At 44.7% G+C, this 26,365-nt stretch overlaps 1 protein-coding gene across 1 annotated transcript in view; it reads left to right on the top strand.

Moving 5' to 3' along the window:
• The window catches only part of PPP1R9A (protein phosphatase 1 regulatory subunit 9A), a 155,074-nt gene that overhangs the window by 61,663 nt on the left and 67,046 nt on the right, over positions 1-26,365 (top strand). Inside the window, exon 3 of the mRNA XM_018560770.1 lies at positions 22,714-22,846. Coding sequence (XP_018416272.1) covers positions 22,714-22,846 — 133 coding nt within the window. The remainder of the gene's footprint in view (positions 1-22,713; positions 22,847-26,365) is intronic.

The following is a 26,365-nucleotide window of genomic DNA, read 5'->3' as shown; positions in this document are numbered from 1 at the left end:
TATATATATATATATATAAATATGTGTAATTTTTTCAAAGGAAGAGGTGCAGCTTCAGGAAGGCCGAAGGTAAAATCTGCATTGCAGATGAGTAGAGACAAGCCTGCTTATTCAGATGGAGCAATGCTAAACCGACAAGGCGGCCCGCGTTGGCCATGATTGTATAGAGGACATGCCGGGCTGAAGAGCTCCTCTGGGGAAAGATGACGCCGTCTCATTTAACAGACCCATAACTCATTGCAACAAAGCACGCCGATGAACTCCACGCAGTCAATTTGCACCGGTCGTCTTTTTGTCCTAGGCGAAGACTTCTTTTGTCTGTCTGCTTTGTGGAGTTCTCCTTTTAGTCGAAAATGTAAAAACTAAACAAACAATAAACAAAAAATACAAACAGGCGACGCTAGATTAAATTTATGATTTGTACGAAAGAGAAAATAAAGAGAGAGAGAAGAAAGAAGTTAACATTTAGGTTTAACTCCAGCCCCAAATAACAAGATAAAAAGGAATAGCACATTTATGGATAAAAAAAAAGAAGTTGCTGCAATATTCACCTTCAATCCACAGATTTCCCTCAAGGTACTTTTTTTTTTACAGCTAGATATCCTCACTCTGATGGCCAGCATTATTCCTCTGAGCCTAGGTTGTCCCGGACCAGCCCCCAGCCTGTGACAGGAAAGTGAAAAGAGAAGCAGTACAGTGAAAAAACTAATCTCTCTGCCAGACTGCTCTCTCCTCCTATCAGCATGTTTTTTTTCTTCTTCTTACACTCCAGCCCTGCTGTACAGGGACTGCAAGAGGCTAATAATATGTCCCAAATATGTATGTATGTATTAAAACTTACAGTTAACAATGTAAAAAAGTAATATTTAATTATGAGGTTGCAACACGGCCTCGCGAACATCGGCGGCGGAGAGTGACCACAGTTGACACATATTTCAGCTTCTTACACAACGGGACTCTTAAGTGTAGAAACTACATGGAGTATATCCCATTCTGGGATCCTTGTGGCTATCACTCCTTTCCCCTTCACCTTGTGGGTTATGGTTCAGCCTTCATGGCGATTCTCCTGAGCCTGGGTCCTGCTTGCATCGCTTTGGTTGTCTGTGCGCTGGTTTACCTCTGGACTCGATTTCCTCCAATAACAGTATTCCAGAGGAAGCGTTTGGAGCGTAAAACGCATCGCATACAAACTACTCCAAACATTACAGGCAAAAAGCAACTTCTTGCCAAGTTGATTGAAATAACTCTCTGTAGGGTTTATCTTTACTTATCATGTTTTACCAATGTTTTTTGGAGTGGTCTGCTGGGGGTACTAAGCATATTATTATGAGGAAGGAAGCATGGATGTATACAATCATGTTTTATTTGGTTTTAAATAGAAGTGCACCGAAATGAAAATGTCAAAACTGAAACGAAACAAGGAAAAAAAAGGCTTGCCGAAACCGAAAATGTTTTTTTTTATTACTTTTTCACATTTTTTAAATATTATATTTGTATTTTTTGTAAACTTTTTTATATTTTATTTATATTTATTTGTATTAAATATTTTTGTTTTACTTTACTTTTAGTGGCTTCGGGGAAATATTTGGAGTCTAAACAGACCCCTGATATTTCCCTTTTGAGTCCTCAATCTCTTTTTCTGCAGCCCCTGTTATAAATGAACAGGAATCCTCTACACTGAGTGTTCCTGTTCATTCATAACATGAGGACAGAGTATGTTTACTATAACCACAACTATGAATGAACAGGAGGTGATGTAGATCTCTCCCATTCATTCATAATTGAGGATATAGTAAACATACTCAGTTACTGATCACTGACTGCTTGTAACCGCTCTCCATCCTGGATCGGCGGTGAGGAGATCTCCATCTGACAGCTGACTCCTTCCCCACACCGCCGGCCTCCTGTGACAGCTTTTAGAGCTGTCTCCGCCACCACACTGCCGCTCTCCCGATCTGTCACAGGAGGCTGAGCGGTGCGGAGAGGAGATCTTGATTTGACAGCTGACTCCTCCCCCGCACCACTTGCCAGCCCCCTGTGTCAGCTTTGAGAGCTGTCTCTGCCCCCACGCCGCCGCTCTCCTGATCTGTGACAGGAGTCTGAGCGGTGCGGTGAGTAGAGACACCGGCCTCTCACAGCGCCCTCCTCCTGCACTGCTCGGCCTCCTGTGACAGTTTCTCTTCTTCCCGCTGGGACACAGAGCAGCGCCCAGCGTGGTGGAGAGAAAGCAGATGCACCGCTATTTTGGGCCAAAAATGGCACTTTCTGCATTTTACCAAAAGTACAATTTACGGCCAATACATTTTGGCAGCTGAAATATCGAGGCATCCCTAGTTTTAAATCTTTTTTATACAATAAAGATTTTTGATACGTCATTGTAAATTATTGGCTTTATCACCAGGCACCTCAAAAACCTTGCATACATAAACGCCAATTTTTTACTTTACTGAATAGGCGTGTGGTGCCAATCACTCGGGGATCTTTCACGCAACATATTGAATTATGTATTACTATTAATGATTACAGAGCTGCATTCATTTTCTGCCTTTTATGTCTCCTGAGAGTTTGGCGCTAATGGTTTTGGTCAATAAAGAGTGCTGTTTTTTAAAGCACATAATTGACACAGTTTAATGCTGCTCTGTGTTATGTAAGATGTCATTAAATGTATTTACTAAATGCACCAAGCGTTCTGTTATACACAGCGTTCTCAATATGTTGGGCGAAAGCATTTATTGTTGTGGTGTCATTCAATGCTGAATAAGTAATATATTAGTACTTTATGTTATTAGTTGTATACATTCTTTGTGTCAAAAATGTTATGAATTGCAGTCTGTTCTTTAAAGGTGGCCACGAGACTGAAGGGCTGCCATGGCCATGGCCAAAAGTCTCCTAGTAATTGGGGTGCCCTTCCCTTGGCACCCAGACTGGCATCTTGCCATAGTAAGGATGCTGCCAGGAAGTGGGGCTTAGGGGTTTTTTTTTGCTCAGTATCATGAGATCTTGCTATTACATAACACAGAGTGCAGGGAAACCTGGGTCCTGCTTCCTGGTGTTGCAGTGGGGGAGGGGCTCATTCACACTTAAGCCCTTAAGGTCTTTTTTTAATTTTTTTGCACACGCTATAATCCACATTTTAGGCCTGAAAATTACTTAAAACCCCTAAACATTATATATTTCCTGAAAGCTAAGACCGTAAGGAATAAAATGGGGGCAGTTGCAAATGTTTATGTTGCACGACATTAACGCAACTTATTATCAAACCCCCCAATTTAGTGAAAAATGCCCTTAAGTTACATTAAGTGCCCCAAAACACTATATGGTAAAGTGTAAAAACATGAGGTTATAACGAGTAAATAGATACCCAACATGCCAAGGTTAAAAATTGTGTGCGTCCGTGAAACTGCAACAGAATTCAGTACCCCAAAAAGTCCATAGACGCTTTAAATGCCCCCACAGGTCATCAGTTTAGAGATACGCATACATTTTGGCCCTAGAATTATTGCTCTCACTCTCTTGCGTGCGCGGCGATATCCAACATGTGTAGCACAATCGTCGTTTTCGTACGTAGGCGCACCTGACGCGTGTTTAAGTGAAGACTCTCTTACAAATCATTTTCTTTACAAAGCATCCGCAGCCTTTGTAGAGAAGCCTGCTCTATGCCAGCATACTACAGATGGGACCCTTTCTCTGAGTGTGGAAGCAGTGGTCTCTCTGCAGAAATCCGACACACCCCCTGCAGAATCAAAGCCAGAGCTCGCCAATCAACAGGAAGCATGAGCTTTGCTGATTGATATTCTTTTCTTTATTTTTGTTTTTAATTTTTAGAACACTGACAGGTTCACTGTAAAGGCAGCATCTCTGAATAATTCTCGGGACTTGATAAAGAATCTTTGTGGAATGGGAGATATTACAGAGTACATGACCTTTGCATCAAGATTATATATTATCCTGGGAAGTAGCTGGTGCTGAGACAGATAGGTCACATGACACACACAGTATTCTAACTTCTTTTAGTTACATATTATTTTCCGCTCCTGTAAATGTGTAACGTAATCTGGTTCACTCCGTGCGGAAGCAGAAAATCCACCTTTAACCTTGTTATGGATTCATTAAAGCGCATGTGTACAAGTTTTGGGTAGAGTTGGGAAGGGTTAAGGTCCCCACACACCTTACGATAATCGTACGATAATCGCGGGAAATACCGCGATTGTACGATTATCGTAAGGTGTGTGGAAGCCGTGCGACCTCTACTACTGTAAGGTCGCACGACTTTGAACTTACGGACATGTTCGAAAACCCGCCGAGCATCGTACGACGTTCGGCGGGTTTGTGGCATGTCCGTACGATAACAGCCGTACGGGCCGGTGTGCGCAAGCGCACACTGCCCGTTCGGCATTGCGGTCATCGGAAGCCCGCCCCTCAGGGGGCGGGGCTTGCGATCATCGCAAGTACGATCTGCCTAGGCAACATAGGCAGATCGTACGTTTTTTTAAGTACCTTACAACCATCGCAAGACAAAAGTCTTGCAATGGTTGTAAGGTGTGTGCCCAGCCTTACAATGTCTATCAAGTTTTAATTGTTGTCTGTGTCCCAGCTGGGGAGATTCACCGTCTCTATTTGTCCTGGGAATCCTTGTCACTGAGACAGTGATAGGAAATCCAAAATTTTACAGTTGTCCCCAAAGGAGGAATTGAGGGCATATCTTCTAATGGGGAAAATTGTTTCATGGGGGATTCCTCTTGATTGGTAGGGATTTATTCTGACTTCCTGTTCTGTCTCTGTGACAGGACGTGAAGGGAATTATCCTCAACAGGACACAGGCAGCAAGATATAATATCCAAACCTGAAATAAAAAGTTATGGGTATACAGTTTGGGTAAATAATTACATTTATGATTGCATACAGCTGGTAAAAGTACCTGGATATGGTTTCATATTGCTTAAAGGTGGCCATACACTTTACAACCCACTTTACAGTCATCAGAAGCCCGCCCCTCATTGCAGTCATTGGAAGCCCGCCACTCAGGTGGGCGGGCTTGCGATGATTGTAAGTACGATCTGCCTGTCCAAGATGGGCAGATCGTACGTTTTTTCAATTACTTTACAACCCTCGCAAGACAAAAGTCTTGCGAGGGTTGTAAAGTGTATGGCCACCTTAATGCTTTGCACACTACTGTGCATTTAAAGGCCAGCACCAGTTAACTTTCCCCCCATCCCCTGGCCGGGAAGCCAGTTTCATGCAGTTTGTCCGGCTTGATGCTGATTGGCCGGGACACCAATTCCATGCTGTTTGGCTGGCTCAATGCTATTTGGCCGGGAAGCCGGCTCCATGCTGGCGGAAGTAGCATTGTATCCGCGAGTACCGAAGGATAAATATCCCTACTTTGCACACTACTGTCCATTTAAAGGCCCTTGATTGGACGGGAAGCTGGCTCCATGCTGTTTGGACGGCACCATGCTGTTTGGCCGGGAAACCAGCTCCATGCTGTCTGGTCGTTCCCTTGATTGGCCGGGAAGGTAACTCCAGCACAGGCTCATGGGTTAATTCATTCAGCACAGAGGTGTGACAGGAAGTGATGTCGATGAGTCAGCAACAAAATCACATTTATTTAGCGTGCGAGAGGGGATAAAATATGTGTTCGTTTTTCATTGCTCCCTTCCTTTTCCTGTGCAAGTGACACCTGCATTCTTTTATTTCCTGTCCTGGTGTCACTGGGACAGGAAGTAAAGGGACAGTTCCCCAATGTGGACAGAGCAAGACAAACTTGACTCTTACCTATGATATTAGATACCAAAAAAAGTTGGTGGAGTTGAATGGAAAGCTGATCTCCAGGGAAACGGCTAAATACACAGATGAAATGAATAGGAGATGTTTTACCTGCCAAAGGATTTGTATTTCTGCCCGTCCAGTTCTGTGCCAAACAGCACAGCCTTGTCTGGTAGAACAGAAGACCTGCTATAGTTACGTAACACTTACAGGCCTTGTCCCTCCCCCAGCCTGTGATTGGACGGTGAAAGGAGAAGCAGCAGACCCATAAGTTCATCTCTCTGTTACTCTGCTCAATCCTCCTATCATCATGCTCCTTGCTAGCACAAATGAACAGCTCCTGTGCTGCTTCTCTCTCCCCCAATCTGAGCTCTGCTGTGCAAAAGTCTAATACAATGTCAAATTCAGGTCCTTACACTGCTTGCATTCAAAAATGAATATAATAATAAATGAATGATGACAGGGCCGTGTTTTATTTTTTGTCTTGAATTCAGCCTAAAGGCAAAGGCTCGTTATGACAGCCAGCAAACTTGCATTTTCAAAAGAAGCCTATGTATTCCATTCAGCACTGGTTTCCTTTCATTTTCAGCATCATGTTATTATAATGAGTGCCGGGGTCCCCAAATCTATGATAAATGAACGGGGGTCACAAGGCAGCTCACTCTCCTAGCCCGGGCATCAGACAGGAGCGAATTGATGCATTATAGTTATTATCTTGTTTACTGGCTCTGCCAATCTGGTGGGTAAGTAGAAAGGTCATTGCATCAATCCCGCCGAGGAGCCGCAGGAAGAGAAGACGGAATATCCAATATACGATGAGGACAGACTGACAGAAGAAGAGCTGAGATGTAGACGGGTATTTTCTGACAAGAAATGATTCAAGTATAACAATAATCTGTTATAATCCGCGATATGCGCCAAAACGGTTGTGGGTTTCAGCAATGCGGCTGCTACATTTGGCCTTGCTTGCTGAAACCAATGCTTAAAGTGACACTAAACTCAGGAGTTAAATCTTAAAAATACATTCAAGTCCCTTAAATATTAATAATAATGTATCTTATTTGGGTATCACTCAGCTGTAGGTCCTCCAATCATCTCTGAATTGGTGCTGACACGGTCCTTCCTTCTGGAGGGGGACTACTTTTGTTCCCCATGGTCCCTGTGTGTGTTGTAAAGTAGTTACCGCTCCAAGCCCACTCCCCTGGACTACAATTTCAATACAAATGAATTAACTAAACGTAAGATTGTAGTCCAACACAGGAGGGAGCTTGGAGGATGACTACTTTACAACACACACAGGGACCATGGGGAACAAAAGTAGCCCCCCTCCAGAAGGAAGGACAGTGTCAGCAACAATTCAGAGATGATTGGAGGATCTACAGCTGAGTGATACACAAATAAGAGGCATTTTTTGATAATAATTAAGGGACTTGAATGTATTTTTAAGATAAAACTCCTGAGTTCAGTGTCACTTTAATATGACAAAAAAAAATCTTCATTACAGCTTAGTTAGTAGAGTGTAAAGTCAGTCAGTGGCATTCCTGGGAGAAGGGGTGGTCCGCAGCAGGTACTACCACTTTAAGGGCGCCCCGTGTGGCCGCCAGTGACATGCAGAGTGGCGGCACGTGGTGGGGGTGCTGCAGAGTTTTCTGTGCTTCAGCATTTGCCACTTGAAGAAGCTGCAACTGCCCGATAGAAGTATAGTCCCAGCCTGACTAGGAGAGAGAGCTCAGCGTGGGAGTGTGTGTTCAGGAAAGACTTAACACTAATGCGGGGGGGGTTATTATTGTTCTTCCAGCAAGGCCACTGACCACCAATATCCAAAGGGGGGAGGTTATTTTTATAGTGTGCCGCTGATCACCAATGTCCAAAGAGGGGGGTATTTTTACAGCTAGCTACTGAACATCAGTGCTGGTGTGGGGGTTGTTATTTTTACAGCCAGCCACTGACCACCAATACTCCGAGGGGTATTCTTACAACAGGCACTGACCACCAATACTGGGGGGGATATTATTAAAGGCAGCCACTGACCACCAATGCTGGGGGGGTATTCTTACAGCCAGCTAATGACCACCGATGCTGGGGGGTATTCTTACAGCCAGCTAATGACCATCGATGCTGGGGGGTATTCTTACAGCCAGATAATGACCTTCGATGCTGGGGGGTATTCTTACAGCCAGCCACTGAACACCAACACTGGAGGGTAAAGCGGAACTGAACTGAAAGAAAAAAAATTGTGCGCATACAGGCTCTTTATTGCAGAAGAGAAATCATGTGACGTATGCAACCAAACAAATCTACAAAGCAGTCAATGTGATTGTGAATATTTACCACATATTCACTATAGGTGAACCATTATGATTTAATATACAGTGAATTATTCACTACCAGTGAATGTTTGCTTAATGTCATGCTCTGTCACTAGAGCAGTGACTGTGCCTGTGTGTTAAACTTTTTTCCCTCCATCCAGTTTGGTAAAAAATCTTTTTCACACGGCGCGGAGCATATTATCTTTCACCTTGTTTTGTTGATTTTGGGCTTTACAAATGATAATTTATGGAGTGACGGGGAGGAAACGACTGGAAGGATTAAAGTTGTGCCAGGAGTGGTTTACTGTAAGCGGTTATCGTGTTCTCTCATGATCCATGCGAAATGTTCGGAAGGATCAGTCCCGGGTCAGTCTGATCACCAGGAACTCTTATTCAATCTCCGAGAATTCATTCTGTAAAATTGTTACAATGTAACGGAATCATTTTTCATTTCATCCCTCATAGACTTCTTTTATGAGCCCATTTCTGCAAATTCTCATTGCCACCATACTTACCCCAACGCTCTTTCCCTTCTCTGCTGTTGCACAACTTTCTGTTGTTACTGAGCACGCGTACCACTGACAGTTGTAACAGCGCACTGTAGAGTTTAACCACTGGAAGGCCGGGGTGTTACACCCCCTTCCTGGCCAGGCCATTTTTCAATTTTCAGCGCTGCGGTACTTTGACTGACATTTATTCCGTCATGCAACGCTGTACTGAAATTAATTTTATACCATTTTTTGGGGACATATAAAGATTTCCTTTGGTGGTATTTAATTACCACTGGGGGGGAGGGGTGTGTGTTATTTTTTACTATATAACAAAACCAAACCCAAATTTTTTGTAAAATATAAAAGACGGAGTCACATCAGATAAATAGACACTAAACATGCCAAGCTTTAAAATTGTGCGTGCCTGTGAAAGTGCAAAAAAAACTACCATGCCTACAATTGGCCATACACGACAATTGAAAAGCTTTTACCACTCATCTGTTAACAGTGATTGATGGTGCTAGAATTATTGCTCACGCACCATTCGCTTTGATATGTAACATGTGCGGGGCAATAGGCACAATCATCATTTGCGCACATAGGCGGACCCGACATGTGTATGTGAGGACGGGGGACTTTAAAACATTTTATTACAGTGACAGGTCCCCTTTATGGAGACATCAGGGCTCCCTAAGACCACTAATGTCACCTGAGGACCCCCAGAGAAGCTGATGAAGCCGAGATCTGCTTCACCAGCTTCTCTCTGGCTTCTGTAGCCGGAGAATGACAGCTGAATGCGGAAGTGATGTAATATACATCTGTCCCGCATTCAGAGACCGGTGGGGAGATCAGAGGGAGATCGTGTTCTGATCTCCGGTGACAGAGACGCTGTGCCGGTCCTGGGCCCGCACTGGGTACAGCGGAGTTCCGGTTTTGGTGGGGGTGGAGGGCGCACATCCGCATGCATGATACAGGCGATCGGGCGGCTCTACAGCCGCTGGAACGCTTGTATGTACATTTCAAACACATTCAGCACGAACGGGGCGGGCGAGGACGTTAAAAAGCGCCAACCCACATCCAAGAAACCAAAGTCCTGCCGTTTAATTACAACGGCCACACGTGAAGTGGTTAAACAGAACCAAAATTTGAGGCAATTATAGGCAATTTTGGATACCAAAGTTTGTTGCCATTTCACAGGAGGAGGACGCAATTTTAAGGCTTGACATGTTTGGGCAATTATTTACTCGATTCAACATCATCTTTTATACTTTATGTACCAACTGCTACTATGTTGTGCTTGTGAGTCACACCTCAGCCACAGGGTTTTAGCGCATAGAAAGCATTTTTTGCTGCACTTTTTTGAGCGTTGTTGCGTGTTTTTACACGTGTAAAACATACATGCAGTAAGAGCAGATTGTGACACATTGATGTAAATGGGCAATACATGCACAAACATGCGCAAAACCAATTGCAAAGCGCATTTCCAAGTGTTTCCTATTGACTATATGGGAACAAAACGGGCTGTAATGTACCAAAAAAGAAGCTCATGTAGTTTATCCAGCGACAAGCGTATTGCTTATTGCAACAAAATGATCATGGGAGGACAGCATTGAAGCATTTTGGTGCGCTTATTCAGCTGCAACAATACGCTCAGCGTGAACCAGGAGTAAAATAATTTTAACACATTTTTTACAAAAAATTTGGGTTTAATAAACAGTTGCACAAATATCGTGCGATATAAAAAATATTTCCAACGGCCGTTTTAATCTCCAGGGTCTCCACTTTTAGGAAATATATCATTCTGGTGGGTTTACGTAATCTTCAGACCTAAAATGTGCTTTTTGTTTATATGCTCTGGCAGTGAAATGGATGTTTGTAGTTGTGCTTTCCATGTTGTTTTTAACATCATATTTTTTTAGTGCAGTTTTATTACTTGTTGCCTCCTCTGTAGATATGTACAGCGCAGATTCTTATCTACAGAACGAACTGTTTTGTTTCATGTGCGGAGGGCCGGCCGCTCTGCAGGGAACAGAGAGCTCATCAATTCTGTGTGCAGAGCAGCCCGGGGCTTTTCCACATGGCCATTCGCTATTTTTATCAGCTATGATTCTTTCATCAATTGGAAACAAACGTCCCAGCGATATTTTATAACAGCAATGTAGCGCCGGCCCGGCTGTGTTTCCTCTGTGTTGCTTTCCCTTTGCTTTCCTCCCAGCTGAGAAGAACGTTGTGGATAAAGTATGAACTTTAACCTTCCAGGACAGATATATGGAATCTGACATGGCTGGACTCTGTATATGAAGCTGACATGATATTCTTAAAGTGGAGCTTTCAGTAAATTTACCACAAATATATAAATAAAGAATACATTCCTATTGTGTAACAATATACAGAAACAGTATCATTTTTATAGAATAAACAAAACACATTTTATCATTAAAGGAGAACTATGAGGTGAGTGATTTCCACTCATCCTCATAGTTGGAGCCGACGTGTGACAATGAAACTGTCACACGTCGGCTCAATAGATCGGGAAGTGAGCGAACACATACAGTCGCTCGCTCACTTCTCGATCTATCCCGGCAGAGAGCGGTGACTGTCAGTCACCGCTCCCCCCAGGGATTCCCCCCTCCCCTCTCTGATCCTCCAGTGCTGACGTGTGGAACTGATGGAGGAGGGGGCGGGTGCCGCTGGTTCTGCTTCTAAATAGGCAGAGCCCGCTGTCAATCAGCCAGCTGGGTGGATCTCAACAGCATTGTTGGGATCCGTCCCGGCTGTGGCGCTCTCTGTATATAGCGAGCTGTAGCTCGTGATATACTGAGTTTTGGGACACGGGAGGACGCTAGTATATGCCCTCCCGTGACCCTTAAGAGAACTATGGGGGAAAACACTTACCTCTTTGTTGTCTTTTAAAGGGTATCTAAAGTCAAAAAACAAATCTGTATTTCTATATTGAATTTCCATATGTTCTATCCCACTCCTAATAACCAGATCCATCTAGAAGTTTGTAAACTCACTTATTGAAGATGCCCATAGGATGGACTTCCTCAATGCACCGACATAGTTTCCAATTTTGCTGGATGCGGGATAGATGCGTCCAGCAATGATCATCCATTCCAAACCACATATAATCTTAATTTACGATTACATGCGTACTGCTGCTGACAGATGCGGCCACTGTCACCCTGTCATTTACTTGAATGGGTACAGTGGCCGCATCTTAATGGGTGCTCTGGGCACCTACAGATTTTTGTATCAGGAATGCCAGAACACCTTGTGTGAGCGCAGCCTAACTCAGGCCTTGGGGCCGCGAAGCGTGACACGGGGCTGACAATTCTGCTGCACCAGGGAGAGCATACAAGTGAATTATAGCATACACTCAGACTGCATAATTATATTATCTTTGCAGAGAAACAAATTTCTACAAATATCCCTTTCTGACTGGATCTTTTTTTAGGCCCATTCCTGCTACATTGTTTTTTATCATAAGGCCAGCCCGTGTTAACAAAAATTTAGCTTTTGCTGCTAAAATCCCCTGGTCTAGACCCAGGCCTCTTTCAGGCTGAATGAGGCTTGGCATTATTGAACTCACTTCCTGTGAGCCCAGGGCATAATGTAGAAGAAGTAGTCACTGGCACACCTATATCCCAGGGCATCAATTATGTAGAAGAAGTAGTCACTGGCACATCTAGGTCCCAGGGCATCATGTAGAAGAAGTAGTCACTGGCACACCTAGGTCCCAGGGCATCATGTAGAAGAAGTAGTCACTGGCACACCTAGGTCCCAGGGCATCATGTAGAAGAAGTAGTCACTGGCACACCTAGGTCCCAGGGCATCATGTAGAAGAAGTAGTCACTGGCACACCTAGGTACCTGGGCATCATGTAGAAGAAGTAGTCACTGGCACACCTAGGTCCCAGGGCATCATGTAGAAGAAGTAGTCACTGGCACACCGAGGTCCCAGGGCATCATGTAGAAGAAGTAGTCACTGGCACACCTAGGTCCCAGGGCATCATGTAGAAGAAGTAGTCACTGGCACACCTAGGTCCCAGGGCATCATGTAGAAGAAGTAGTCACTGGCACACCTAGGTCCCAGGGCATCATGTAGAAGAAGTAGTCACTGGCACACCTAGGTCCCAGGGCATCATGTAGAAGAAGTAGTCACTGGCACACCGAGGTCCCAGGGCATCATGTAGAAGAAGTAGTCACTGGCACACCTAGGTCCAAGGGTATCATGTAGAAGAAGTAGTCACTGACACACCTAGGTCCCAGGGCATCATGTAGAAGAAGTAGTCACTGGCACACCTAGGTCCCAGGGCATCATGTAGAAGAAGTAGTCACTGGCACACATAGGTCCCAGGGCATCATGTAGAAGAAGTAGTCACTGGCACACCTAGGTCCCAGAGCATCATGTAGAAGAAGTAGTCACTGGCACAGTGACACACCTAGGTCCCAGGGCATCATGTAGAAGAAGTAGTCACTAACACACCTATGTCCCAGGGCATCATGTAAAAGAAGTAGTCACTGGCACACCTAGGTCCCAGGGCATCATGTAAAAGAAGTAGTCACTAGCACACCTAGGTCCCAGGGCATCATGTAAAATAAGTAGTCACTAGCACACCTAGGTCCCAGGGCATCATGGACACATCACCCAGACTCACAGCATGGTGCATCAATGTTGCTCTTTGCAACCCCCACCTCCAGAGAAGGGGTAAAACGGAAGTGGACCCCATTTGTCGCATGACAGACTATATTTAGAAAAAAGTATACAAACAATGTAAATACAAGGGGGGGGGGGGGGGGCTGAAAGCATAACAAAGCCTCCATATTTATGACCACCCCTAGAAAGACATGACTATATATCTGCTTTATCATCCATTACAATAGATGTAATCTATTGATTTCCCTTCATGTTTACTGCCTGCCACATCATTGTTATAATGATATATAACCATGCTCTTATTTATTCTAGAACCCTCCAAATCTCATAGATTCATCCTCGAATTAAAAAATAATGGTTAAAACAACCAAAATAAGCCTCTCCCGATGGTTTATTGGTACGGCAGGATCGTATACAAGATAATATAATTTTATAGTGTAAGTCAATATCGTAATATTCCCGGGTCTAGAGTTCTAGAATACTCCCGTTACAGCTCCCCCGGCATTAACAATCAATAAAGCTTTTCCAGTGACATTGCTTTGGAGACAGGTATTGACAGGTATCGATGGGAGCTGGTTGGGTACGAATTGTTTCATGTGCAATTTACACAGGGGGCAAACTGACCGAATGTCATCTCATCATAAATCTTTGCAGAGCATTTGATATTCAGATCTCCTTCTGGAAATGCTGTTTCCAGTGTCAGTTATACCGGTGTTCTGTCTAAGATTGTGACTGGGTTGGAATATGTGACCGGTCACGTGGTCACACATTTTAACGTAATCACGCCCACTTTTTCAGCGGTGGAATATGTGACCGGCAAAATGTGAAGAATTCCAACGTTTTCTCAGCTCTTTTCCCTGTCAAGGATGGTTTTCTGCACAACTGTCAGGTCAGCCGTCTTTCTCATGATTGTGATTCCTACTGAACCAGACTGAGAGACCATTTAAAGGCTCAGGAACCCTTTGCAGGTGTTATGGCTTAATTAGCTGATTAGAATGGGACACTTTGAGCCTAGAATATTGCACCTTTTCACAATATTCTCATTTTCTGAGATTGTGGATTTGGGGTTTTCATGAGCTGTAAGCCATAATCACCACAATTATGACAAATCACGGCTTGAACTATCTTGCTTTGCATGTAATGAGTCTATCTCATATATTAGTTTCACCTTTTCAGTTGCATTAGTGAAATAAATGAACTTTTGCACGATATTCTAATTATTCGAGTTTCACCTGTATATACCATTTATCCATAGGGGAGTGTAGTCCTTCTCTAGTGTACACTCTTCAGAGGCTGATTCTGTTTTACCTGCCTGCATGTGGCCGAGCCATGCTGATGAGGTGACATTGATGGATTGATGGATACAGAGAGATCAGCCCTGCAAATGGGAAGTGTTTGGAGAGTTCATTCCCAGTTACTGAGCTGCACATATATCCGCAGGTCATCACCGGGAGAACGGGAAGAGGCCGTATAACCATAAAGCAATTGTGAGAAATAAATCACTTTGTATTCAATTCTCTCCACCAATCTGGATCTGTTCTAGACATTTACTGCTACTGACTGTCTATGGTTTGTTACTTCACATCAGCTTATTCTTTTATGAGATGGCGACCTATCCCATCCATCTATATCTATTTATGTGGAATTTATCTATCTATCTATCTATCTATCTATCTATCTATCTATCTATCTATCTATCTATCTATCTATCTATCTCTTTGGAGCCTGCCTACCTCAATCTATCTTTCTATCTATCTAACCTCAATCAGTCCTATCTATCTATCTATCTATCTATCTATCTATCTATCATCAATCTATCTATCTAACATCAATCAGTCTATCTATCTATCGATCGATCGATCTATCTATCTATCTTCCTTCAGTGGCGCCACAAGGGGGGTGCAGGGGGTGCGGCCCGCACCCAGGTGACACAGTCATTTTGGTGTCACCCCCTTTAAAAAGTCATGGACCTAGGGCCCGACCTTGACAGGAGAGAGGAGGGGACCAGCGACATACATGTACCTCATCCCGCCAGGTGAACGTCCCCTCCTCTCTCTGCCAGCGTCCATCACTAAGATGGCCGCTGGCAGGCGTCAATCAAATAGCGATGATGGCGCAGGTGCGATAATGACACGGCGGGGTGACACCCGGCCTCGGAACGACCCTGTCTAATCTCTCTCTATCTATCTCTTTGGAGCCTACCTATCTCAATCTATCTATCTATCTATCTATCTATCTATCTATCTCTCTCTCTCTCTCTATCCTTCTCTCTCTCTCTCTCTCTGTACTGCATCTCTCTCTCCTTCTTCCTCCCTTCTGTCTTTCTGTTCCTTCCATCTGGGAGAGCATCGGTTGCGGATCTCAGCAGTTGTGTTCTGTGATAATCACTCTCTGCTCACAACAAGATGGAGACATAAAAAATACATTTATCTCGGATGACAAGCAGAGCTCATTAGGGTCGGTGGAGCCGGGAAGTGTATGTAACCAGCAATAATGTGATCAGAACAACACTTGTCATGTCACATTATCAGCCTGGACGGTGTGCGCCGTCTCTTCTGCTTGGCACGACCTCTTGGAGGGACCCGGTAATGATTCGGGGCAGAGTTGGGTACAATGACAGCGGTTTGTTGTTCTTATATTAGTGAGGATCTCACTCTTTTGTTATTCTCATTGTCAATAAAATGGAGCTGTTTGTATTTGTTACTTTAGCATTCTGTGCAGATATCCTCACTTAGGGCCCATTCACACCACATCCGGAGCATCTCCAGACCAGATTGTTTCCTGACCCAAAATGCATCCTAATGTAACCCTATGCTATTTCTGGCCTCTGTTTCCACCAGCGCAGTCCATTCCAGACCAGACCAGACAAGAAAAATACTCCAAGTCTCATTTTGTCTGGTCTAGCATGCACTGGAACTGAGGGCAGGTACACACCATTTTCCGGACCAGAATGGTGTTAAGCTGCTCTCAATGTGTACGTCTGTAAATCTCTTCAATTCATACAAATCTTTATTTGTTTTGTCTTTAAAAATGTTGCAAATACAAAAAAAAAACCTGTTGATCCTGCCAGAAAACCAAGGAGCTTCTAACTTCCTGTAGTGAGCTGACAACACTACCTCCGTTGCACTGAAATCACAAGCAGTGTTGTCAGCCCTGCCCAGTTCTAAACTGCTGGACTACAGGGCACCTCCCCTTTTCCTCATCTCTTTAAATGAGAACTACGGGCAAATTAACAACGTACCCTTTCAGTGGGGCTACTCCTGTACTACAAGAGTAAAGTGCTTATTTTGTCTAGAGGACTCAAATAAAGCTGTATTACTCCCCTGATTCCGGCTCCCATGGCAGTCAGCGCTCACCTGTCTCCCCCTCTTCTCTGGCTTTGGAATGTCCCTCAGCGTGCTCATGTCTAATGCAGGTCAATGGAGCTGCATAAGACATGATGATGTCAGTGGTCCTTAGATCGCTGAAGCCCGGGGGGAAGAAGAGGCTGGGGGTACCAATCTAGCAGCCCGGATGTACTGAGTGCTACTACCCATTGAGAAACTCATGAATGAACTCATGAGTGATGTAAAGCGCTTCCTGTTCATTCATAACTGGGGAGACATAGTACAGATCCTGGCCGAGCAGCTCTCCTCACCGCTCGGCCATGGTGCTGGGACAGTCGTTCCCTCCTCACCCCGCCGGCTGCAGCGATTCACTCCTTCTCCTCACCCTGCTACGTTTGCCCATACAGATGGGGGAGAGCAGCGAGGATCCAAAGGAGAAGCTTAACCCTTGCTGTGTCTGGGCAGCCCCACCGCTAGGGTAACTTTTTCATTTGGCCGGTGTTCTTCTTCACGTTAGGAGAAGGTTGCTGAGCCGCTGACATCTGAATACATTCCTCCAGATAAGAGAGGACTGGGGAGACCATCACCGAGATCCTGTCCGGGCAGAGTGAGCGGATCCCGGTGGTGACAGTAATGTCACATTAATTATATCACATTACATCGCCTCACAGAGACCTGGAACGGGGCCAAGTGATGTCGTGGCGTGCTCTCCCCCTGCCTTAGCAGCATCTCGCTTACTGTCATGTGACCGCGTTATGCAAGCTGGATCAGTTCCTCAGCACGTGGCACCTCCCGGATGTTCGGGTTGACAGGTCACACGACAGTTCACAGCATTCAGGGCGACCAGTTCTGCATTTCACTTCCGGCCCGAATTCTAGGGAAACTCCGTTCTGTAAAGTGAAACTCACATCACGTGTATTTTCTGTATTTGCATTATGTCCGTATAGCACTTCCAGGTATTTATTACCTCTCGCAGGGATCACATGACTCCCCCTGACAATGCCTTCATCTGTTTTTCCCCCCCGGAAGGACGGAACCATCTTTGTTCAGGCATCATCCAGGGTCACCATCTACTTCCTGGACTAAGATGATGGCTCAGAGATGACACAGCGCATAAATCCTGATGCCTGTGCAGTCTTAGGCAGTCCTCCTCCTGCTGCGGCGATGGTATGTCCCTTGGCGTCCTCACGTCCAATACACAGTGTATAGAACTTGATGAATCACGGGACCACTTAGACCACTGCAGCGGAGGAGCAGAGAGGCCGGAAGGATCGGTCTAAGAGCAAGCCGGCTCCGAGGATCGGGTGAGTATAACTGTTACTTTCCTCCCTAGACCAAAACAAGCACTTAACCCTTGTAGTATGGGGATAACCCTTGCAGTATGGGGAGAGCCCTTGCAGTATGGGGATAACCCTTGCAGTATGGGGGTAACCCTTGCAGTATGGGGATAACCCTTGCAGTATGGGGGTAACCCTTGCAGTATGGGGAGAGCCCCACTGAAAGGGTTAATAATCATTTCCCCGGATTTCTTCTTTAAAAAGAAGTCCCTTTGCTCCAGTCCAGTGACTTGGCCTCGACTGAGATGATGTCATCAGTCTGCTGCATGCAGGAGGAAGCATTTGCTCAGTCTTCTCTCCCCCAGTGATCAGTCTGCTGCAGACAGTAGGAAGCATTTCCTCAGTCTCCCCTCCCCCAGTGATCAGTCTGCTGCAGACAGGAGGAAGCATTTCCTCAGTCTCCCCTCCCCCAGTGATCAGTCTGCTGCTGGCAGGAGGAAGCATTTCCTCAGTCTCCCCTCTACTAGTAATTAGATTGTAACATTGTAGCAAGTCATAAGGAGGGAAGCTGCAGCAGAGGCTGATCTGTGTCGGCCCACTTAAAAATAAAAAGATCATTTACTCTAGCCACTGTGCTATTTGGGTTTTTTGAGGTACCTGAAATTGAGCTTTAAGCTATGTGCAGCCAACTTTGGTTGCCACCTAGCACACGTTGTCCTTATGAAAACAGTGACAGGTTCCCTTTAAGTACACAAATATCAGCGAGCGTACCCGTCTTTAGATGGGGTGGCTTCATTCGTTTTCTTTTTCCTTATATGTTCACCTGGTTTTACTGTGCTATACCAATGTAAGAGTGTAGCTTCCATCCTAGGCTGCTCGCTCCTGGACTACATATCACCTCCCCGCTCTCCTCATCTCCATAACATGATGGGGGGTATGTTCTGTAGTTTAAAGAGGAGAAGTGGGCAGGGCTTATCACAATGCTTGAGATTTTTGTGCAGCAGAGGCAGAGTTCAGCGGACTTTATGAGCTCACTGGATCTCTGGTTTGGATCATCAGAGGCTTTTTTTTGCACGAATAAAACATAACGCTTTCAGTGGTAGATTTAACAGACCAATAGGGAGGGAGCACATAAGGAACAGTTCATTGTTGGGGTGTACATACCCTTTAAGTATTATCCCGCCATTCAGGACAGGTAGACAAGTCATATCATGATGGCGGGGGTGTGTGACACTGAGAAGCCATTGATCGTGTTTGAAGTTCGGTTACAAGCTTCGGTGCCGCAGGTTGCCCGTCTCTGTCCTTTCATTTCCCGCGTGCCCGTCCATTGTACCTTTTTATTGCCCGTCACTCTCAAAGAAGCAAAGTTATTACGCCGTTTGGGTGGTTTATCGGCCAGATAATCCCTTGAAATGCCGGGATGCTACATTTCATTATCCAGGCACGCCGTCTGACATACCAAATGGCGCTTCCTAACCTTCACCGGGAACAATACGAGTGAGTGACGGCTCGGCTCTGCTAATCATTGCGTGTTGCCGACGGTCACCCCGTTACACGAATCGCTGGCGATGTTCTGGTGATTGGGATGAGTTTGTGGCTGGTTTATATTTAGGTCGCCTTCAGCCGCTGGTGTAGACTTGCAGCTCCCCATCGGTCTCATAGCGGGAAGGGAGACGGTAGGACTTATAGCTGATGGAGAAATGTTCAGCCTGAGATCGAGGGTGCGGCTAAAGCTGGTCATACACAATCAGATTTGTATCTGTCAGATCAGCAGGATTTACCCACAACTGCATAGAATGATTACCATGTGTCAGGTTTGATTGTTATATATGTCCTGTCTGACACCTGTCACACCTGTCACAATACAGGAAGCTAGAGGAAATCTCACAAATAGGGACACAAGGAGAAATAAAACTGACAGAGGCTCTAACCACTCCCCACGATATGCAACTGCCAACATTGCCAGCTAACTGAGAGGTTAGAGTTCTTGTCCCATCAATCTGATCCATCAAAGTGATCTGCTGCAGAACTAAGTGCTCGGTGTGGCAGTTTAAGAAAAAAAAAAAAAAGATTTTACAACAAGGTGGAGATGCCCTCTAAGTAGCATAGTGACTTCAGATGGGTGCTAGAGACTATAGCAGCCTGAAGTCACATCTATGGCTATAATGAGAGGTCCCCCCCGGGCATGATGTTGCTATAAATGAATATGAATATTTGGCAGGAAGCACTTTAGATGCATTTTATGGGAAACCATCTGACAGATTGGCCTGTACCCAGCAAGAAGACTTGGCAGGCTCGGCCTGTTACCTAAAGCCTCACTAACCTTCACTGCCAGGATGCAAAAAGATGTACCCAAAGATCCCCGCCTGAATCAGCTCATCCAATGATTCCAGAATCCTTTTATGTCATTGTAGAGATAGGTTTATTGTACAAGAAAATAACTCTTACTATACTGAAGGCAAACCGCTAAATACACAAATAATAAATATGTTTCTGGCTCAACAATTCAGTTTCCTGTGTCACCGCTCCGCCTCCAGACTCCTCATTGGGCAGCCAGTCCACATGATCACCTCTGTCCGATGAGCCAGGAAGCTGCATTAGTAAACCACAAAGTAGCAGAGTGATCATCCTGACTAATGAACATTGTATAAATAACAAAAACCTGCAAAGATAAAACAGTAAAATATACCATAGTCTATCTTTTTTAAAGTGACACTGAACTCTTAAAAATGCATTCACATACTCTAACTATGAACAAAAATGTATCTTATCTGTGTATCACTCGGCTGCAGATCCTCCAATCATCTCTGAATTGGAGCTGACACTGTCCTTCCTTCTGGAGGGGGGCTACTTTTCTTCCCCATGGTCCCTGTGTGTGTTGTAAAGTAGTTACCGCTCCGAGCTCGCTGATGGACTACAATCTCATGTTTAGTTTACTAATTTGTATTGAGATTGTAGTCCATCCCGGGAGTGAGCTTAGAGCGGTGACTACTTTACAACACACACAGGGACCATGGGGAAGAAAAGTAGCCCCCCTCCAGAAGGAAGGACAGTGTCAGCTCCAATTCAGAGATGATTGGAGCATCTACAGCCGAGTGATACACAAATAAGATACATTTTTGTTAATAGTTCGGGTACTTAAATGTATTTTTAAGATTTAACTCCTGAGTTTAGTGTCACTTTAACTATGTATTCGGCCATGTTTACCCAGAGTTCCAAACAAGTTACTTGAACGGTGTGATGATGAACAGACAACTCCTTCCAAAATAGCATCTCAGTTTTGGGTGGTTTGACCCATCATCATCTCAATGATGGGATCATCAACCTATCATTCTTATATCTCTCTGAAATAACATAATACAAACTGATAAAGTAAAACGCGTGTTTTGGCTAGATGAGCTTAGGAACGGGTCGCACAAAGAGGAGGAGCCTGTGGGAGTGAAGTGCTTTTTAATGGCACCCTAGACAAAAACAAGCATTTAAACCTTGCAGTGCAGGGGGGAGCCCCTCTGCAAGGGCAGATTTTTTTTATTTTCGCAGTCCATGTTGTCTTGTCATTATAAAGAAAAAGTGTAAATTTGTAAATAAAAGCACACCCAAAAGTAACATATGGCTATAGACTGGTTGGCTAAGTCATCCCCTGAAATGTCATATTTCTAGGATTCTCCTGGTCATAATTCCTGGCTCTGTTCCTGTCCACTTTGGGTGTCCCCGCTTAGTGTACTCCAGTGTAGTGGGAACACCTTATAATGGGCACAATTGATGTGCAGACCCAGGAAATCAGCACACAGAGCTCTCCAATAGAATCCTCAAAGGAAAATAAGAAACTGCCAGTTAATTTAACTCCCCAGCATCTACTGGAAAACATTATGAGGGTTATTCACGAAGGAGCCGAACGATCCAGCCTTGGCTTCGGCTGATTCTTCGGCCGCCGGAGCCCTTCGGTTCAGTGACCCGTACAGCAGCCAAAGGCGGCCGAGCGGCTTAGCCGAGCCGAAGGCACATGCTTCGGCTCGACTGAGCCGAAGTGACACCCAAAGTGGAGCGAACGGCTTGCCGAAGGCAGGCCGTAAACCCCTGCAGATGCCAGCTGGGCAGGGCCAGCCGTGACCTCACGGCCAGCTCCGCCCAGTTGTTATTCATTGGCAGTGACCTGCTAGAAGACTCTAGCAGGTTCCGGCCAATAGGAAACAGTTTGGCTGAGCTAGCTGTCACAGCGAGCTCCGCCCAATTGTTTTGTTTGTTTTAATTATTTGTTTTTCTTTTTTTATCTTTCTTTTTTAATTATTATATTATTTATTAACATTTAAAAAATATTTTTTCAACCTTTTAAAAAAAAAACAATTTTCATTGATTTTCCATTCTGCTCAGTACCGCGGAGGTACCGAGCAGAATAGTCGAGCCGAATGCCGCTCGACTATTCAATCACTGCCGTTGGGCCCCTATGAGAATAGGGACGAACGGTAGTGAGCGAGCTCACGGAGCTTCGGCTCAGTCGGTGTTGCAGAGCATGTTCGGCTGACCGAAGTGCAGCCGAAGGCAGACGATGTACGGCTGAAATCAGCTGTACTGAGCCGGAGTGAATAGCCGAACATTGTTCAGCTCACTTCTCTTCGGCTGGGTTAATCACTCGACTGGCTTCGGTAGCTTTGTCAATAACCCCCTATATTTTTTGTTGAGCGGACTGTTCCTTTAAATTGGGACAGTATGAACCCTTCTTGGAATCCTCTCCGGTATTCGTACTCAGTAATGTGTTGTCTAATTGTTGCAATAACTCATATTGTGGATCTCGCGGGACGATTATGTCATCAATCCATGCTACCACTCTGATATGAAGAAAATGATTTTCAGATGTTCCAAGTAAAAATCTGTTTTCTTTCATCAGGTGTTCAACACATACTCCAACGAAGACTATGACCGGCGGAATGATGAAGTGGACCCAGTAGCAGCTTCGGCGGAATATGAGCTGGAGAAACGCGTGGAAAAGCTTGATATATTCCCAGTGGATCTAGAAAAAGGTGAGCTTTTCATCCAGCTAATTAAAATGTAAATGTGAACCCCGGCCAGATAAAACAACGTCTTTTAATCCAGTTATACATTCAGTAAAAATGTTTCTTTTTTGCATACAGCTAGCAACAGTATCTAGACCTTTCTTAACATCAACTTCCTATAATTTCTTCACTGTAGCAATCAGACTGTGAGAGGGAGGCAGCAGTGAGAGCCAATCAGAACCCTATTGCTATGCACACTGTAAACATGCTTACAGGACAGTAGACGCTGCTTAATGGAGCATTATTGCACTAAGCATTGCATTCTGAAGACTGCGTGCAGTTTAAAGAAAACTGTAATTGTTTGGGGTCCATTTTATTTTGATTGAGTTTTAAAAGTGTATCGAAAGCCACTTTTTGCTGCCTTTCTTTGGGAGTAGATTCACCCTCTCTGTTTGTCCCAATGACTCTCCAGTACAGAGAGTGATGGGAAAATCAATCATTTTGAGTTGTCACTGAACACAGGAATGGAGCACAAATCTTTCAGTGGGAACGTTTTTTCGCTTCAACTGTCATTTCCCACAACTGTCATTACAACTGTTGTGCTTACAGAACAGGTTTGATGGTGATGCTTCCCAATGGGACACTAATGGGAAATAAAAACGACAGGAGTTCTTACCTTTCCCCTGCGTGGGCCATTTCCCCATACATCAAAGACTAGGTTTACACTTCAGGCAATGAGCAATGGTGGGCCCTTGATGACAGCTCTTAAAGCACCAGAAAAAATGGAAAAGGTTAAAATGTCAAACTAGCGTTATTTGTATGTATACATTACGTTCAAAGAGCTAATGCACTGTAAAGGTCCACTGGATCGCATTCAGTCTTTGTGAGGAGATCTCAGGCAATCAGCAGCAAGGAAGACAGAAGGGAAGGGGAGGCTGGGATATGTGAAAGTTCTTATTTTCTGAATTGCATTGAGTGTAGTGGCTACTATTCATTACCTGTTGCAGGCCCAAAATTTTAAAGGGCAATTGAACTTTGGAAGCGGTACCCCAAAAAAGGCAAAAGGCTAGTCACCACCAACTTATCCTTACCTAGTACGGACATAGGGATGTGTGTTTCCCAGCTATTACTGTTTGCAAGTATTTGTATTTTTGTCGGGTCTCTCTTGGGTCATGGTTCTGGGCTTCCTGTACTTGTATGTGTCTGCCAGTTGCTCTTTAAGGGAGGCTCCAGAGTCAGGCCCCGTTCACACCGGGACGGTTCGGGCGTGCGGATCCGTCGTCATGAACGATCCTATACATTGCTATGGGGACCGTTCATGCGACCGTGCGGCTCAGTGGGATCCGAACCGCCCCTGCACGAACTACTCCCTTCACTATTTTTGCCGCGCTGATCGGTGCGGTTTCCATACAGCTTTCAATGGAATCGTGCTAATCAGCGCGGTTTTGGGAGTTTTTACATGCGTTTCAGTGCTGAAAGAAAATGAAAAACTCCCAAAACCTCCCTTTGGATATCAGCGCGGTAACCGTGCTGATCCGCAACCGCCCTGGTGTGTAAGGGCCCTTAGGGATGTGATCAGGAATCTTTTGCCTGTCTTGTCACTTAGCCATTACTTGGAGAGCTTGTCACTAGTAGGTTGCCCAAGGCTCTGGCTCTGACAAAGCAGCTGAGCCCTTTTCTGGATGGGCCCTTGAGAGCGGTAAAGTGTGGCTTATTCAGAAGTGTGTCTGAAGGCCATGTGGACCTAACTCTCTTCAAAGTTGGAGTCGTCACTCGAGCATAGAGACACTAGAAGCTCCAGTTTCACGGGGCTAAATGCTTTAAGAGAAGTTCTGTGTGATGCTTCAAGATGCTTAGACCCACCCAGCAACTTCTAGGCTTAGAAGTTGTCGGAGGCCTGACCATTGAGTTTTGAGATATTTGTCCTTATCCTGTCCTACCTCCTATCGAGTTCATGATTAAAGTATTATTAAACCCAAGAGACTTTATCATACAGTGCTGTAGCCACACCTAGTACTTCTCTTACATGCTCAGTCTTTTTCTTCATAGTCCCATCTATTCAACTCAAGATCAAGTCAAAGGACTTCTAATTCTCAGGTGGCTACAATGACTTGCAGGGGCTCCATGTAGTTCCAGCGTAGCCAAACCAACATGCATGCTTCAGCACAGGTCTACCAAGGGAAGGAAACCTGCTCTGTGCATGGACATGCACAGGTGGCACAGACCTATGACAGTTAGTGGACGTCTGCTCTGCCCAGTAGCTATTTACTGACAGCTCATCTTGTGCATGAAGTTTCATGGGACATGTAGTCCCAGCGTCAGGGGATTGGATGGTGCTTGTGTGCATGCTCCCAGACCAAAGGTTTGAAGAAGCGCTGTAAGAAGCGGGCAGTGACAGGGACAATTCCAAAATGTAAAAGAAAGCTTTTTTGAGTATTCTAGAAAAAAAACCAAAGGTATTCTAGAACTTTAAGGGAAATGTATTCTTCCCTTAAACAATTAAACTGCATTCAAGTCCGGACCTGCATTGCTTTATCTACAGAAAGTGTACATTTGATGTACTCTTGTGACAAGATTTTTATGGGAAGTAGTCCCTCTAATCCTTATAAGGTCCTCATGGGTGGAGGGACCATAGATTCATTAATTCAAAGACACTGCCCTAAATTCCCACTTAGCAGAGTCTTAGTACTCCGTTTGCCAAGGTTCTGCTACGGTGTTGGGTGTAATTGCTGCACAGAGAGGGTCATTACCCCCATGCAAAAAAAGGTTAGGTTTCACTGACTTACCATGCCTTACATAGTTACATAGTTAGTCAGGTTGAAAAAAGACACAAGTCCATCGAGTTCAACCTATAGAGATACGGAGAAAAAAAAAAAGAAGAAAAGCCTAAACAGAACACTATGCCCACAATTACCCTATGTTGATCCAGAGGTGGCCTTCTTCCTCATGTCAGGGCCTCCAGCAAGGAGAACAGTGAGCAGCATGGCAGTGACTTCACCATTGTCAGAGGCAGCAGTGTCTTAGATGTCATATTGCATATATACAGTATAAAGCAGTAGGCACAGGAAAGTCTAGGCACCATTACATATCAGGACATGCACTGCGCTTTTTAAAGGGGTTCTAAACCCTCTGTTTTTTTTTGCATATAGCTACTGCTATCAAGCAGTAACTATAGGCAAACTGTTTTTTTTTTTTTAAACGCGTTAACAGCGGTTTAAACTTACCTTGTCTTTGCTGCGCGCTCCCGCCCGAGAATCAGTCAGCACTGGATCGGAGAGCCGCCGCACCGCTGGAGGGACAGATGAAAACATCAGGAAAGAAGAAGAAAATCGGATTAAGAGACATCATTTAAGGTAAGTGCTAACATTAGCATTGGGGGAGGGGGGAAAAATGATCCTTTAATGTCACTTTAAGGGGGAATTCCAGATAAGGGTAGATTTTTCAGAATACTGCTTAGGCACATTCACCATTTCTAAATTTTCCCTCGAACATTGCAAATCTTCCCTTTTTGAGTTCCAGTTCCACTTTAATAGAATGTTAGTTTTA

This window comes from Nanorana parkeri, unplaced genomic scaffold (assembly GCF_000935625.1).
Source record: "Nanorana parkeri isolate BGI_ZX_2015 unplaced genomic scaffold, ASM93562v1 scaffold477, whole genome shotgun sequence".
NCBI lineage: Eukaryota > Metazoa > Chordata > Amphibia > Anura > Dicroglossidae > Nanorana > Nanorana parkeri.
Note: the sequence above shows the minus strand (reverse complement) of the source record. Positions and strands in the feature narration are given on the sequence as shown.